General features: G+C 45.6%; 1 protein-coding gene across 1 annotated transcript in view; it reads left to right on the forward strand.

Annotated features, from left to right (window-relative positions):
* LOC142814290 (colorectal mutant cancer protein-like) overlaps nucleotides 1–16,612 on the forward strand; it is a 40,498-nt gene that overhangs the window by 15,144 nt on the left and 8,742 nt on the right. The window contains exons 13-15 of the mRNA XM_075892857.1: nucleotides 2,266–2,439; nucleotides 9,094–9,263; nucleotides 13,031–13,133. Of these exons, the coding sequence (XP_075748972.1) occupies nucleotides 2,266–2,439; nucleotides 9,094–9,263; nucleotides 13,031–13,133 (447 nt within the window). The remainder of the gene's footprint in view (nucleotides 1–2,265; nucleotides 2,440–9,093; nucleotides 9,264–13,030; nucleotides 13,134–16,612) is intronic.

The raw sequence follows: 16,612 nt of genomic DNA on the forward strand, positions 1-16,612 counted from the left end.
TTCTTCCTGTGACGTCATATTTACGTTATTCTGACATATATACCATATAAAGTGGCTAACTGTGTGTTTCTAGCACGTAGATTAAACTGACTGGCACCTGAATTAAAGTCATTGGCAATTGGATTAAATACGGTGGCACTTGGATTAAACTCACTGGCACGCGGCCTCATTGAGTTGGCGCTTGGATTAAGTATGTTGGCGCTTGAATTAAATGTTTGGCACATGGATTAAATAGCTCGATGCTTAAATTATTTGAATGGCGTGCAGATTATTTAGGCTGGCACTTGGATTAAAGTGAGAGGGAAAACCCGTAGTTTTCGTGTAAACATAGCTGGCTATGTGAGCACAAAGAACCTCATTAACGTGAGCACCGCGTTGACAACTCTTTTGAACGAAGGCTACCTTCGAGACGTAAATATGAGTGCCCCTCAGAGTATGTACTGTCAAGGCAAGGACATCAGCCTTTGTACTCCTGTGCAAGCCTGTCCCCACTTTCCATTGAAAAGGTCTGCTAGGAAAGAGTACTTACAAGGATCACGGCAGCCAACAGAAACTCGTGGTGCAGGTGGTGGTTGGTTGCTGACAAGGAAACCAGAGGCGGGTTTCTCATGCGGTGTCGTTGCATGCACATTTAAATTGATTTTGGACGTGTTCTAGGCTATATTATTCATTCATGTCTTGTAGATGATGTGTATGTGTCTACACAAATCTGTCCCACAAGTTACATATCTCGCCTTCAAAACTTTGTGCAAGTACTCCTTATTAACAAAGTTTCCATAGCCACCAGTGTTTTGGAAAGACTCGGAGGTTTGCTCTTACTGCTGGAACATTAGAAATCTCTCAAACACGGACCCTTACATTTTTAAGAAAACTTCAGAATGTACTCCTCCACTTGCATTAGATTTGATCTGCCCAGAGGCATTTGCATTCAAACAAACACTGACAGATATAGAAGCAGAATTTATGGGCTAGTTCCGACAGCCATGCAAGCAAGGAACTCGCACTTCATTGTAGTGATGCCCATGCAAAATACAACTCTGCCTTGAAGGGCCAGTAAATAGGCTTCGGCCTCCCAAACTGCAGACAACTGAGACAATCACATTCTGCAAATATCATAGCACTTCGTGCTGTGCAGGCACTTGATCTTGAAAAACGATCTCCTTACCCCTCTCCAAAGTTTGTCTAATCCTCCTTGTTGGTGTAGTGATGCAACCTTGCCCATGGATAACTCCACATGTCACTGATTTCTTTAATTGGTCTTCTTCACGCTTCGTCAATGGGCCCTCTGCCTTGGCCTTGTGGTGATGTGTCTTCGGTCATACATTCGCTATGCTGACTCTAGTGCTGCTTTCATACAAGCGTCTGCGAAGGAAGTCTTGCTCAGTCATTGACTACGTGCCCGTGAAGTAATTGCTGATGTCTTGTTACATCACCAAAGTGGGCATAATCATGACAGCGAGCTGCACCTACCCCTCTTGGCTGCCCAGAAGCGTCGGAAGAAACTGGCCCTTCTCGGCAAAATCGAGCAAGAAACTGAAACCTGCTGAAGCGAGTTATTTTATACTCTGAAACTACCTTGTGATGGTGCTTATGCATAAAATTATTGTGGCAGCATGTTCACTTGGTAGAAGTGCGTAGTTATTACTTTGTCACACATCTTGGACCACAAAGTTGTTTACTGGCTCTTTAATATTGTCTGCGAACTTGTTTTGACCATTAATACCTCAGTAGTGAGCTCCCATCATCTGTCGCCATTTTGTAATTCAGTTTGTGCTCACAGCAAGCAGAAAGTTTCAGTTATACAAAACCCTTTTCTTTTTTTTTAAGATTCAGCTGACTTTAGAAAGTGAAGTGATAGCAGTCCAAACGAAATTCTGAGATTTATCCTTAATTAATGATACTTTATTGCCAGAGTTAGTAATTGTCTTGAGTTAATCGTAGTTTTGAGTGTCACTTGTGCAGAGAACAAGCAGGGGTAGCTGACATTGAGAGAAAAAAGTGTGCATAGGCAAGTTCTGTAATGCGAAGGAAAGATAACCAATGGTCAGCTAGAATGATGGAATGGATGTCAAGGGCTGAAAATGGCACAGAGCTTGATGAGACAATAAAATTAAGAAAATTGCAGGCATAAAATGAAATCGGCTCGTGCAGGACAGGGCAACATTGAGAACATTGGGAGAGGCGCTTGTCCTGCCATGGACATAATATAGGATTATAGGATGGTGATAACGATGAACCATAGTTGAGTCTGACATCTGTTTACAGGAGGAAAAGGCTGAGCTGAAGGCCCAGAATTACCTGCTAGAGAAAGAGAAGGCCGCACTGGAATTCCGAGCTGGCAGTTGGGAGGCCCGAGAGCAAGCCTATCTGATATCCATGGAGCACCTCAGGACACAGTTGGTGGATGCACGGCCATCTCAGCAGCCTCCACTGAGACTGGCAAGTGATTTTCAGAACATTTGAATTTTGGAGTTTTACATGGCAAATTTTCAACATTATTATTACTTCGGGTGCCACCATGCACGTAAGTTTAAGCATGCTAGTGTGACGTCCCCGCAAACACGGACTGAACCCCGCTCCTTTCAGAATGTTTTCGCTCGTTTCTCAAACCCACGCATAAAAAAAAGGAAAAGAAAACCTTCGGTGTAACGAATTGGCTTTCCGGAGTGGAGTACCTGGAAGGATTATTTCTACTGTTTTCACGGGCCCCCCCGCGCAAACACGAGGACCGGGCGGCACCTTGTGGCCTACAGACAGTGCGACAGTGTGCAGTGGAAATAATCCGCGCGCACCCTTCAGATTAGTGGCATGGGGGAGCAGCAGGGCACCTTTTGTTGGTTCGGGGAATGCGACCCTGCCGCAGCGCCTGTACCGGGTCCGACCTGACTTTTTGTCAGCCTCCGTGGCTCCAGGGCTCATTACTGCGTTCTGCGCGGATGACCACCCGCGGCGTTGAATGACGAAAAAGCGGCGGCTACGGAGAATTTCGCGGGAGACATCGAGCTGCATGGAGACGTCGTGACTCGTTCTGGACATCGGCTCGTCAGAAACCGGGGCAATCGATTCGGCCGAAAACTTTTCAGCACAACACTGCAAACTCCGGACGTCGGCCATTACAGACGACGCACTTTGTCGGAAGCATCGGGACCATTGTTCGCCCGTAATTAAAGTGTCTTGGCACAGCTCGCCCACCTCTCTCTCTGAGGCTTGAGTTTGTACATTGTTACTTGCTCGCCTTTGTTTGGGAGAGGGTTTTCTACTGGCATGAGCCGCGGGGGCGGCCGTCGAAGATGATACACTCTGACTGACAAGAAAATATGCCGCGTTGATAGTGGCGATTGGTTTGGGGCCCCAGTAGGGCGGAGTTGGGTCCTACAAAAAAAAAAGGGACTACGAGACGATACGAGGGGAGTCAGAGATATACGATGCGATGAGCTCGAGAAGGTAGAGAGACCGAATGGAAAAGGAAGATAACAGTGCGAAGAGATAGCGATGAGAGGCGATGAAATGATGACTGTGGCAAGGACGGTATGATGAAGAATGAAAGTTAGGGATAGGAGGCGAGTGAATGGAACGTTACGAGAGAAGGCTAAGAATGAAATCGCTGAGAGGCACGACGAAGGCGACGATGACGAAGACGATGAAGACGCGGACGAATTGGACAATGACCCCAGGAAGAAGCCCTGAGCCCCGACTCGAACAGCCAGCTCCAAGGCCCCCGTGAACATGGACCTTTCGTGAGACGGACTTTATGCACCTTATGTAGATTAGCTTTGCGGGAAGGGAGGTGGCGTGTTGAGACATTGCGGGTTTTGGTAACTGATAACTTCATCGTGTTTGTGTCGTCATGCGTTTACTTTGTATGGTCATGCCATTTTATTGTCAAAGTTATTTCCCTTATGTATCCTGTGTCGAATGTCGCGAGTGTCTAAATCATGTGTTATAATTTTGTGTAGTGGTTGATGTATGCGGGTATACGATATTTGCAGTTAGTAATAAATTAAATGAATCAGTAAACAGAAACAGGTCGTAGCGTCTCTTACTTCCCGGCCCCAGCGCGAATCCCTGTACGTGAGAAGTGATTGAGACACGTAGCCAAGAGGGAACCGGATAGAAAAAGGGTTGAGTGTTCTTTCTTCTCTTTGGCAATCAGTGGCGTAGCGGGGGACGTCTCAAGTGGTGGCAGCGGTGGGATTACTGCTGGGGCAACAGTGCGAGATTTTACCCTCGTACTAGGGAAGGAGAGGCAGCAAAATGAGCGAGCAGGCTACCAAGATGACCGACAGAGACGACCCACTAGAAATGAGCGCGTTAATGTTAGCGGACATGGTTCCATCGTTTACAGAAGGTGATACGGGTCCGGATGTTGGGGTCTTCTTGAAAATTTTGGAGCAGTTTGGTCGCTTGGGTGGATGGCGGGATAGTGAGCTGGTCTCCATAGCACGATGTAAGATGGAAGGCGCGGCGCACGATTTTGCGTGGTGGGATGATGGCGTCGCTGCGGCTTCAACTTTTTCTGAGTTCAAATATTTGGCCCTCAAGAGGTTCGATATGGAGCCACTTATCTTTAAAACGGAACGGTTTTTAAACGCGAGGCAGAAGGCAGATGAGGAGGTGAGGTCATTTGCAAGTCGCTTGCGCATCCTCTGGACTGCCACCCTGGCGAGCTCCGATAGTCAGGATCCGGTGAAAGCTTCACTGCGCCGCGAAATTCTAGCTGAACAATTACTCTCGCGATTTTTATTAGGCCTGAGGGATCCGGTCCGCAGATTTGTTCTCTCTCGGGATCCAAAAACATTTGACGAGGCCATTGCCATAGCGGTTAAGGAGCAACAGAATGAGAAAGTGTCGAGGAGCCATTCGTTACCCGATTCGTAGAAGAGAACACAGATGTTCATGAAATGCATAGCCGCCTTGACCGCATCGAAAAACTTGTGGAGAGCTTGGCAGTACGCAATAAGATGAAACAAAATAGGCAGGAATTCCCTAAGCAGCTCCCTTATCCCGGCGGGTGCTTTAACTGTGGCAGAATTGGTCACTTTTGGCGAGGATACCACCGGTACCGACGAAGAAAGTGGAATCCGACGGGTGGCAGCCGCATTCACAAAGGCAAGGAGATGGTGGGAAAATCCGAACCTGGAAACCTAGACGCAACTCCTCCTCATGACGTTGACGTGCGGAGGTCAATCGCGGTCATAAATATTTGTGAGGAAACAAGCTCCTTGAAAACGAGTCGCGGTTCACCTTGTGTGGATGTGGTTAATGTAATTTCCGTGATCGAGGAGGATGTTCCGCCATTGAGCGGGTGTGTGTTTGAGGGGAACGCTCGTGCGCCGGTGCCACTGGGTGAAACAAAAGCTGTCGAGGTTGCTAGAGCGGATACAGACGGTTTAGCTGCGGTTTCTATCACGAAGGTCTCACAAGACGATGAGGCATTACCAGTAGGAGTAGCAGATATGGAGTTGGATGAGAATGGGTTCTCTGAGGGTGCAGTTGTCGGAGTCTTGGTCGACACGGTGGTAGACCAAACGTTAGAGAGAGTAGATGAGATTGAGGATTGCCTAGATCGCAACGGGGTGGTTTTTGTGGGACCAAAGAGAAACTGCAGCACACCCGATGTACACCGCACCAAACCCGGGCATGCGCAGCGTCGTTGGTCTTATAAGATAGCTTCGCACATGCCCAACTCCGCGACTGAGTTGAGTAGGTGGAAGTTCTGACCATCCAACGAGGGTCCGGGACTCGGAGTCGGGGAAGAGGTCTGCATACAGGTAGACCCTGAGCGCTCAGCGATCGGCTAGGGTCATAAGAGTCCACAATGTTGTATGCCATTTTATGTTCTATAATTTCTACTCGGTCATTGTGCATGTTACTTTAGTAAAGACCTTCTGTCGAAGTTTAAGTTTTTTTATAGTTTTGCTTTGGCTTGTACACTTGTTTTATCTTGTTGATTTTGTTTTGAAATGAGGCCAGGCAGGAGATGGTACGCGAGGGTAATTCAGTGTTGCTGCCTGTATGACCTATGTTCTCCCGCCATCCCGCTTTTCATTTGGTTTGAAATGTTCGATAAGGTCTTAAAATTTTGTGCATGTGTGGAATGAAAGCGTATTGAAATGTGTGTATCCTCTGTTCGGTTGTGCCGAGAGTGGACAGTGCAGGCGAAGTGTGTGATGTGCTCGCATGGTAGTGAACCTTCCGCACACATGACTGAACGCTGCGTGCCAAACCATCCGACGAGCAGCTGTGACCAGTGTGCGTCTTGTCCACGCGTCATCCACGAGTTTCTGCGGTGATTCTGAAGGTTTCAAGTGTGTTGTGCGCGGTAGAAACACGGAATCAAACTGCTTCGTGGTGAGTGATGATTCAGCGACAAACACAGATTGGTTCCTCTCAGTGACGCGCTGCCGCCAGGGCTAAATCACAAGTGTGCTGTGTTCGCATACCGTATGCCTAAGACTGCTGCAATGTCTCAGTTTTGCTGCGCAACCCGAAGGCGCTATGCGCCCGCATTTCTCGTGTTTGAATTTCCCCGCTGGGAAAATTCTTCTGCAAGATGAAGGGATTGTGACGTCCCCGCAAACACGGACTGAACCCTGCTCCTTTCAGAATGTTTTCGCTCGTTTCTCAAACCCACGCATAAAAAAAAAGGAAAAGAAAACCTTCGGTGTAACGAATGGGTTTTCCGGAGTGGAGTACCTGGAAGAATTATTTCTACTGTTTTCACGGGCCCCCCCCGCGCAAACACGAGGACCGGGCGGCGTCTTGTGGTCTACAGACAGTGCGACAGTGTGCAGTGGAAATAATCCGCGCGCACCCTTCAGATTAGTGGCATGGGGGAGCAGCAGGGCACCTTTTGTTGGTTCGGGGAATGTGACCCTGCCGCAGCGCCTGTACCGGGTCCGACCTGACTTTTCGTCAGCCTCCGTGGCTTCAGGGCTCATTACTGCGTTCTGCGCGGATGACCACCCGCGGCATTGAATGACGAAGAAGCGGCGGCTACGGAGAATTTCGCGGGAGACATCGAGCTGCATGGAGACGTCGAGACTCGTTCTGGACATCGGCTCGTCAGAAACCGGGGCAATCGATTCGGCCGAAAACTTTTCGGCACAACACTGCAAACTCCGGATGTCGGCCATTACAGACGACGCACTTTGTCGGAAGCATCGGGACCATTGTTCGCCCGTAATTAAAGTGTCTTGGGACAGCTCACCCACCTCTCTCTCTGAGGCTTGAGTTTGTACATTGTTACTTGCTCGCCTTTGTTTGGGAGAGGGTTTTCTACTGGCGTGAGCCGCGGGGGCGGCCGTCGAAGATGATACACTCTGACTGACAAGAATATATGCCGCGTTGATAGTGGCGATTGGTTTGGGGCCCCGGTAGGGCGGAGTTGGGTCCTACAAAAAGGGACTACGAGACGATACGAGGGGAGTCAGAGATATACGATGCGATGAGCTCGAGAAGGTAGAGAGACCGAATGGAAAAGGAAGATAACAGTGCGAAGAGATAGCGATGAGAGGCGATGAAATGATGACTGTGGCAAGGACGGTATGATGAAGAATGAAAGTTAGGGATAGGAGGCGAGTGAATGGAACGTTACGAGAGAAGGCTAAGAATGAAATCGCTGAGAGGCACGACGAAGGCGACGATGACGAAGACGATGAAGACGCGGACTAATTGGACAATGACCCCAGGAAGAAGCCCTGAGCCCCGACTCGAACAGCCAGCTCCAAGGCCCCTGTAAACATGGACCTTTTGTGAGACGGACTTTATGCACCTTATGTAGATTAGCTTTGCGGGAAGGGAGGTGGCGTGTTGAGACATTGCGGGTTTTGGTAACTGATAACTTCATCGTGTTTGTGTCGTCATGCGTTTACTTTGTATCGTCATGCCATTTTATTGCCAAAGTTATTTGCCTTATGTATCCTGTGTCGAATGTCGCGAGTGTCTAAATCATGTGTTATAATTTTGTGTAGTGGTTGATGTATGCGGGTATACGATATTTGCAGTTAGTAATAAATTAAATGAATCAGTAAACAGAAACAGGTCGTAGCGTCTCTTACTTCCCGGCCCCAGCGCGAATCCCTGTATGTGAGAAGTGATTGAGACACGTAGCCAAGAGGAAACCGGATAGAAAAAGGGTTGAGTGTTCTTCCTTCTCTTTGGCAATCAGTGGCGTAGCGGGGGACGTCTCATAGCGTTTTTGCCTTTCAGCCCCACCAAAATGTGGCCATCAAGTCGACATAGTCCTTTACAACTTGAAGTGCACTATTACCTATCTCGATGCATTGCTTTCTTCCTAGGTTGTTGTACATTACTTTTGTTTTCTGCAGATAATTTCAAGACCTACCTTTCTGCTCTCCTTGTCTGATTCAGTAATCATGACTTGCAGTTCGTCCCCCGAGTTGCTCAGCAATGCAATGTCGTGTGCGAAGCGAAAGTTGCTAAGGTACTCTTCATCAACTCTTATCCTTAACTCTTCCCATTATAGGCCTGTGAAAACATTTTGTAAGTATGTGGTGAATAGCATTTGGGAGATCGTATGCCCTTGTCTTACACCCTTCTTGATTGGTAATTCCGTCGCTTTCTTTATGGAGAACTATGGCAGCAGTTGAGATTATCCAAGTTATCTCTACACTAATCCACAGGTTGAAGATGGATAGGTGGAAGGAAAATTGTCCATTTTCACAAGCTTTGTATGTATGGCATGCAAGGACCCATTGACTTCTCTACACATATACAAAGTAGGCTGGTTACTCTAAACCAAATAGATAATGGCTGCTGTCAGTCCCGCTAGCCAAGATGTGTTTCGTGGATGTGTTCAAGCTCCTATCGACCTATACATCTAACCTCTCCATAAAGAGGCTTTAATAATATCTTATTCTGTGCCCTGTTATGACAACTGGGGCTATTACAAACATGTTCTCGCAGTCGTGTAGAAGAAAAAGGAAGTTTTCATGCAATTCATATTTCACGTGAGAAGGAAAATTGTATTTGTAGCTCCAGCACTTCCACTGTGCAGATGTGCACAGAGAACTTTTATGCAGTTTGAGGTGCTGTTGTGGCTCGATTGCTAAGCTTCACACTCCCTTGCAGGAAGGCACCAGCCCAGAGATTCAGGAGCTTGCCGAGTCCCAGAAGCGGGAGAAGAGCCTCAAGGCACGCGTCGACGAGCTTGTTGCTACCCTGGAGAAGATCACCAAGAATGCCGAGCTCCGCTCGCGGCAGTCAGCAGAGTTTGTCGACGACCTCAAGAGGGCCAACAGGCAAGGCCTTTGTCACACTTGTGTGTTTAAGGCTTTCCGTTCTTGTGGACAGGCCACCCCTCGGACTTGGTGAGAATGTCCATCCTTTGGGAAGCAGGCACTGCTTTGAACAGCTCCGCCAAATCTTGTAGCCGTGCATGGAAAGGAGCGTTTATGAGGGGGAGCATGGAGTTGCACCTTTCCCAAGCGTGCTCTCTTCATACAGCAGATTGCTGCCATTGGTCGACAGCTGACGTAAACCCGTGGCGGCGCTTGGATCAGATGCGCTTCTTGCCACAAAGTGCTGCCACATGCCGACGCCACACTCCGTGGCCAGCTAAAATTACACAGTTAGCCACACTCACACACAGGAATCACAATGGGAGAGAGCGACCACATTTCATCACATGTGCTCGAGGTTATGATGTGCGTTTGTTAAGTGCAAGCAAATATTTGAGCACTTCGAATATTTGAATTCGAATGAATGATACAGTATTAGAATTCGCTTCAATTCAAAATTAAATTATTGGAAATCTCAAAGTATTTGAAAGGAACGAATAGCAATATATTAACCTGGTGGGGATCTTTCACATCTTGCATAGGCAGCTCAAAAACGCCATTGATACTGCGGTAATGTTAAACCTTACTGTCCCAACGTCAGAGCTGCCTACGTCAACATAATGATTGATTTTCAGGACCTATATAAAGTGTACCATACTATGCCATATACAATCAGTCAGGGTAAGGCTGGTTTCACTTTAGTGAATGGATGCTATGCCGTGAAACCACGTATTCAGAAGAAATCCGAACTGCTGCAAAGCTTCACAAGATTAAATGAACATACTATTACCTTGAGATCGATTAATCATTTTTAGGTTTAAAAGCTTGTTATACCAGCTTATATGTTCTAAGTATAGTAAATTTTAAAACGACATGTTTTGCAGGTCATCACTTGCACTCTATTGAAAGTCAGTTCCCGCTACTATTCAATGTTGTTTTCACTTCTTTTGAACGAAAAAGAATGAAATTTTCAAACACTTTGTCTCAATTTTTAAAAATATTGTGCAAGTCACCTGGGTCATGACAAGTATGCCCATTTTTCCCATTAAAAAAATTATCTGATGGTACTATTCAATTTCATTTCGAAATTATCTGACCAAATCACCATTCGCTTGGAATTTGCTTCGGACCTAAAATTTACTATTTGAATTAGCCTAATCATTCCCCCGCCCCATCCTTTCCAGCGTGGCTTCCAGCATGATCACCAAGAAGAGAGTAAATTCTGAAAGCGTGCAATAGACCCCTGAAACTTTGCTCATTCTTAACAGATTCAAGCAAGTTTTTTGCATCAATCAGTTCGTGAGATAATAAGCTCCGATTGTCCTGCAATGATTACTTGGCAGGGTGGTTCGGTACCGTTTTAAATCTTTTTGTTCAACTTGAATATTAGAGCTCTAGCAAGCCTGGCACCCTATCTGTATTAGCCTCTAGATCGAACAGCCAGCACCTAGTGCGGTAAGGCGACGAAGCCTCATAGTGTGGATGGCGCTTTGTATCATCTGCCAGCTGCACTGTTTCCACGTGTGTGAACATCATGCACGTCCTCGGGGAGCTGCTTATTCTATCGTGTTGGCACAGTGTCAAATGCTTGTACGTATGCCTACATGATATACTCAAGCATTTTGTCTTCCGAGGCTTGTGCCCTCTCTGATGAGTGAGTGCGTGTACACTGTCGTGTTACCGTGAAAGCATGTGGCCTACGCGCTGCGGCGGCTGCTTACATCACCATCAATCAACACAGCTAAAGAAAACGCATTCACTTTTGGCCGCACCGCCCGTTGCGATACCGGAGCGGGAGCGTAATCTTGCATCACTTCTAAAACAGCCATGACTCGTTTTGTTTTCTCACAGATAACGCTAAAAGCGGTTGTGCTTTTTCTTTAGTCGTCACTTGATGGGGCTGTAGCCAGCCGCCGCAGCATGCAGGCCGTGCGCTCTCATGTTGCCTATCGTAGAGGACGGCCCCGCCGCGGTGGTCTAGTGGCTAAGGTACTCGGCTGCTGACCCGCAGGGCGCGGGTTCGAATCCCGGCTGCGGCGGCTGCATTTCCGATGGAGGCGGAAATGTTGTAGGCCCGTGTGCTCAGATTTGGGTGCACGTTAAAGAACCCCAGGTGGTCTAAATTTCCGGAGCCCTCCACTACGGCGTCTCTCATAATCATAGAGTGGTTTTGGGACGTTAAACCCCACATATCAATCAATCATTATCGTAGAGGACGAAAGTGTGCGTGTCGGTATGGCACCAGGTGTACCATCCATTCTCCGAAATTATTTGAATGTAGGTGCCACTTTGTCGGTCAAGTACATCACGTAGTGCACTTGGAGTCATCCCTTTTCTTTCCACCTATCTATCTTCAAAGGTCAATAAATTTGAGAAATGAAATGAAAAAGTGTGAATGCAAAATTTTAGAGAGACCATATCGTGAAGTGTTGGCGATTTCAAAATCATTGTGACACCACAAAGCACGAACTAGCATCTGCAAATTCAGTCAATGGTAAAAAAAGAGCTCAAGTCGCACATTTCTATGGCGATGCGCGTAGTCACGCAAACAGAAAATCAGAGTGCACAAAGGTTTACTTCAACACAATTAGTATGCAGAAATACAGGCTCTGTGTTTTTTTGTATTTGCTGGAGTAAAAAGTAAATATTTAATTGGCTCAGTCATCCAGCACCATTTATGTTTTGGCATAGGCAGAGCACAAGCTAAACATATACAAATTAAACAAGAAGAAACATCGAGTCTAGTGCAAATTGCAACTGTCACTGAAAGCTAGCACCCATTGATTGGCAGATTGTACATCTTTCAAACATACCAGAAACCTTAGGCCAGCTTGTTGTACTAATGTGGCAATTAATTAACGATGTATATCACAATCAAGCTGCAGTCAATGTGCTTTCTTTGCCAACAATTGGCTCAAACTGCTCTCAGTGAAGTGCTGCTGTGTACATTTTCGTTTACTGCAGCGCTCAAACCTCATTATATTTAAGTTGCATCTTACATGAACATTAGTTAGTTATATCTGGAAATTCATTATAAAGATATATTTATAACACTATTGCAAGACTATTTTTCATTTACTTCATTACAACTGATATTTTGTTCCATCGAGGCTTGAGTGTATATGCGCCACTGTCCACCTATCCACACTCACGCTGCTATGATGCTGCCACTTGTAGCTTAATCTTATGGCGAATAGGCTAGAAGTGCTGACATATTATGTTTCTCTCTAAATACCTTTATGACAGGGGAAATTCGGTCGAACTTTGTTGTACTATGTTCAGCCTTCTGAATATAGAACTGTAGACTGAGAGGTGTGCAGTATGTTGCACATTTTTCTCCAGCACTGAGCCCGACTTTTTTTTTGTTGCACAATGCCTGTCCAGCTAAAACAACTTGATTAAACTATTATCGTTATCAACTGCTACATTTGATGCTACATTTTATTGAAGAACATAAAAATTTGACCTGGTTTTATAACATTCTGCTCAAATATATTTTCACTTGCGATTGTGGAAAATTCTACCGTGGACAAGGCATGGTAGAGTGATGACAACAACATACTACAGTGTACTTTGTTGATAGGAATATTTGGGTAATCAAATTTAATTTGCCCAGAAGTTTTTTTAGACCACTCTCATGCTACTAGAAATGTTGCTTTTGTACTTGGTTATTCTTAAAAGTTGCTAGTGCATCTTCGAGCATTTAATTATGTTTCTTCCAACTGTAGTGCCCTGGTGTCTGCATTTGAAAAAGTCAAGAAGAAGAATATGGCCAAGCTCAGGAAAGTGGAACTACAGATGGCTGCCATGTCGGAACGACATAACTCGCAGGTGTGCATTTTTTCTTATTACAGTTGATCCTGGATGTACCGTATTTACTCGCGTAATCCTTGCACAATTCTCACACCCCCCACATCGCCCAACAAAAATACGATTTCTTTTTTTTTCTTGAGTAATTATCGCACCCCTGAAAACTGCCGCAATAAAGTCGTCTGCTCGTTCCAGCCAAAAATGATGATAGCGCGCGCCGTCTCTTAAGCATCAAGCGTACTATTGCACGGATTTTCAATCCGATCTAAGCCAAGCCCAAGTGGCCAGTGCGCGTTGCGGTGTTTTGTATGTTGTGTCGGTAATTTTGACACGTTATGGGGTGATACTGAAGCTACACGGCTGCTTCAAGTTGCAAGTGATAGATCATGCACTAAACAACGGCAACAGGGCCGCCGTTTGTCTACGAGTTTTGTGTTAGCTACTGGTGACGGCAGCTGAAAGCCACCAAGACGCATTGGGCCTGCCGTATGCCTAAAGCTGGGATTGATGGTAAACTTTATTTCTTTAGAAGGAAACTGCGGACGATTCTGTTAAATACCTATCAGCCCAATAATGACGTCCTACGCTTACCTTTTGAGGGCTCCTGTTGAGCGACGAACACTACCACTACGCCCGTAACGCCCATAAGCGCTGTGTATGGCATTCTAATTCTCGACCATTTGCTTCCACTTTTTGTCTCTCAAATAAATCTTGCCTTGTGTTGAACCTCTGCTTTTATTGTTGAGATAAGTTTTAATTAGTACTTCCTAAAGCTTGCTGTTAATTGCTGGTGTGAGAATCCCGATTTGCGGCCACCTTGTTTTCTTTTTCGCTCTATACGTTTTCATGGAAAGTTTTCCCCCTGTAATTCTTGCACCCCCCAACTTTGCATCGGTTTTACTTTGCATCGGTTTTACGGCAAAAAAAGTGCGAGGATTATGCGGGTAAACACGGTATCTAACTCGAAGGGAATCGCAAAATATGCATATTTAAGGCCTAAAAAAAGCATTTCAGGCCTCGGAAATTGTTGCAAGCGCTAATATAACGATTCGCTCACAGTATAATAAAAAACAAGGTGTGAACTGCAAGTTACTGCACTTTATTTCCCATGAAAATAGTCTGCGAAATTGTCTTGGTTCTTGCGCGCCATAAAGTTCCAGTCGTCCTAAATATCATTGAAGCTTTTTAAATAAGCGAACTCAGCTCCCTCGGCCACAACAGTGTTGATTGACACGGAACGCTGATGCAAGCTTTGTAGCGTAGCAAAAGGATGGTTAGCGGCGGGAACGAAGGCGTTGGTATATTATAACCGCATGGGAACACTTATGCGGCACCGGCAATGAAAGCCATGAACTCAGCATCGATGCGGTCAGAAACAGCTACATCAGTATCTGCACCACTGAAGTTGCTCATTGTCCGAGATAGTGGCCGGAAATGCTGATATGTCATAGAATTCACTGAGGCACCGTGCGCTATTGTCGGCGGTCATGGCACACCCGAAGTCCTCATCTAGACCGCAAGGAAAGTTTATGACGGTGCTTTACTTGGCGTCGCTCCAAGCACCAGTCATAATTTTTATTGCTACGTGTGGGTCAATGTTCTGTTCAACTCATAAATGAAGATTTATCAGGAACATGGTGAGAAGTACACAAGTTCACAAGGCACAAAAAACAACACCGAGTTTCCTAAGACATGTTGGCGATATTGATGTCACTTGTGGCTTTGTAGCTGGCAGCCGCTGCTTTCAGCTCCTTTGATGCGAAAAGCTAGAAAAAGTGTGGCCTCCGAGACATAGGTTTTAAAGCTGAAAACAATAAAATACGTCACAAGGTTGCACATCTCAAAGGCTATGCTTTTCAAGCTCGCATGCCGATGTGCACTAACAAACAAGGAAGGGAATGCGAACATTGCAACGAGATCGCCGAGTCACTTCGCATTCTCATTTTGGTGTCGTCGGTAATCGGTCTTTTTGAAAACAATGTGCCCGTGCGTTAAGACCTGCAGATCACGTATTAAACATACCAGAGCACTCGCAAACGCCACGCAACGAACAAGATTGGTGCGAAGGAATAACACTGCCTTTTCCCCACCTGCGCGCAAAAAGGGATCGGAACTTCTTAGAATGCAGCCAAAAATCGATCATTATGTGCTAGGAAAAACACATTTTCTGGGCTTTGGCGCAGCGCAGCGTTAGGCATAGCGGATGTTCCGCTGTGCGGGAGTTTGATATATGGGTGCACTGGTCCTATACTTCTGCATGGGAAATTCGAGAGGACTTCTCAACTGTTCAATATAGCCAATAATTCGATACATCCGAGTTTGATATATTCAGGATCGACTGTAATAAAGTCTGGCCATTTGCAGTATGTGCTCTTGCTCACTTTACCCGACACTTAAAAACAGAAAATGTATGTATACCTTGCAAGATTTATAAAAAAAAAACCTTTCATGGCGTGCAGCGTTTTATTTTATCGTATATTCACTAAGACTTGTGATTTTTACCTGTTGCTCGCCTATCGATTTAAGGGTTCACTGTGTTGCATGCCTCAACTAGTGGCACACATACCAATACTCGGCAGTCACACAGCCTCTCATGAAAAATGAATTGGCAGTCGTGTTAGACATATTTGTGACATACTCGTTGGTGTCATATTGCCTGGCATCTTGCGTCCATTCTACTTGTGTCATGGCCATCCTATGATACAGTGTCAAATTCTTACAATGTACTAGTGAGGCGATCGATTGAAGCCACTTCGGTGCAACTTCTGTAGCAGTTAAAATCTCGCTTTGGAGCAGCACAACAAGCTTTTGGAGCAGTTACAATACCAAAGAAACACTTTATAATGAAAATATTTGCCTCTAAGCTTGATCAGTTGTACTGCATTTTTAACAAAATTGATATATGCACACATACATACATCTTTACATAGAATAACCAGAAAGATGAAATTATGGTACAGCCCGTGGTTTTTATATAAACAACCCTAAGTTTCTTTGGAGCCGTTACTTCAGGCCCCCCAGCTTTTTACCAGAACCCACCTCGTATTTGTGAATGAATATGACTTTCCCTAATGCTTCAATCACAGTACTGAAAGTACAATCTGTGTGGAGTTTCTATGCACTCTGTTTACAATCTAGAAAGACTACTCTGATGACGTTCGTACTTTCAGAACAACTTGGTGCTTTGCTGCACGGTGATCTGCCTGTGCTCGTGCTTTTTAAAGAGAATCTTGAGAATCATATTTCATAGGTGGTTCGTAATAAACAGGGTTTTATAACTGGCCCTTTGCGCTCCATGAAATTTGCGGTAATACAAGGCTTTGTATATAACTGGCAAGTTTTCAAACTCAGACTGTCGTTGCGGTTGAGTAACAGAACAAAGATACCGGAATGCTGGGACACCATGCTATCTCAGCAAAAATTTCACAATCAACAGCAGCGAGTGATATTGCTAATAAAGTACTATTATTGTCTGGTCAGGTGTCAATTATAAATTAAGC

Source organism: Rhipicephalus microplus, chromosome 4, assembly GCF_043290135.1.
Source record: "Rhipicephalus microplus isolate Deutch F79 chromosome 4, USDA_Rmic, whole genome shotgun sequence".
Lineage (NCBI taxonomy): Eukaryota > Metazoa > Arthropoda > Arachnida > Ixodida > Ixodidae > Rhipicephalus > Rhipicephalus microplus.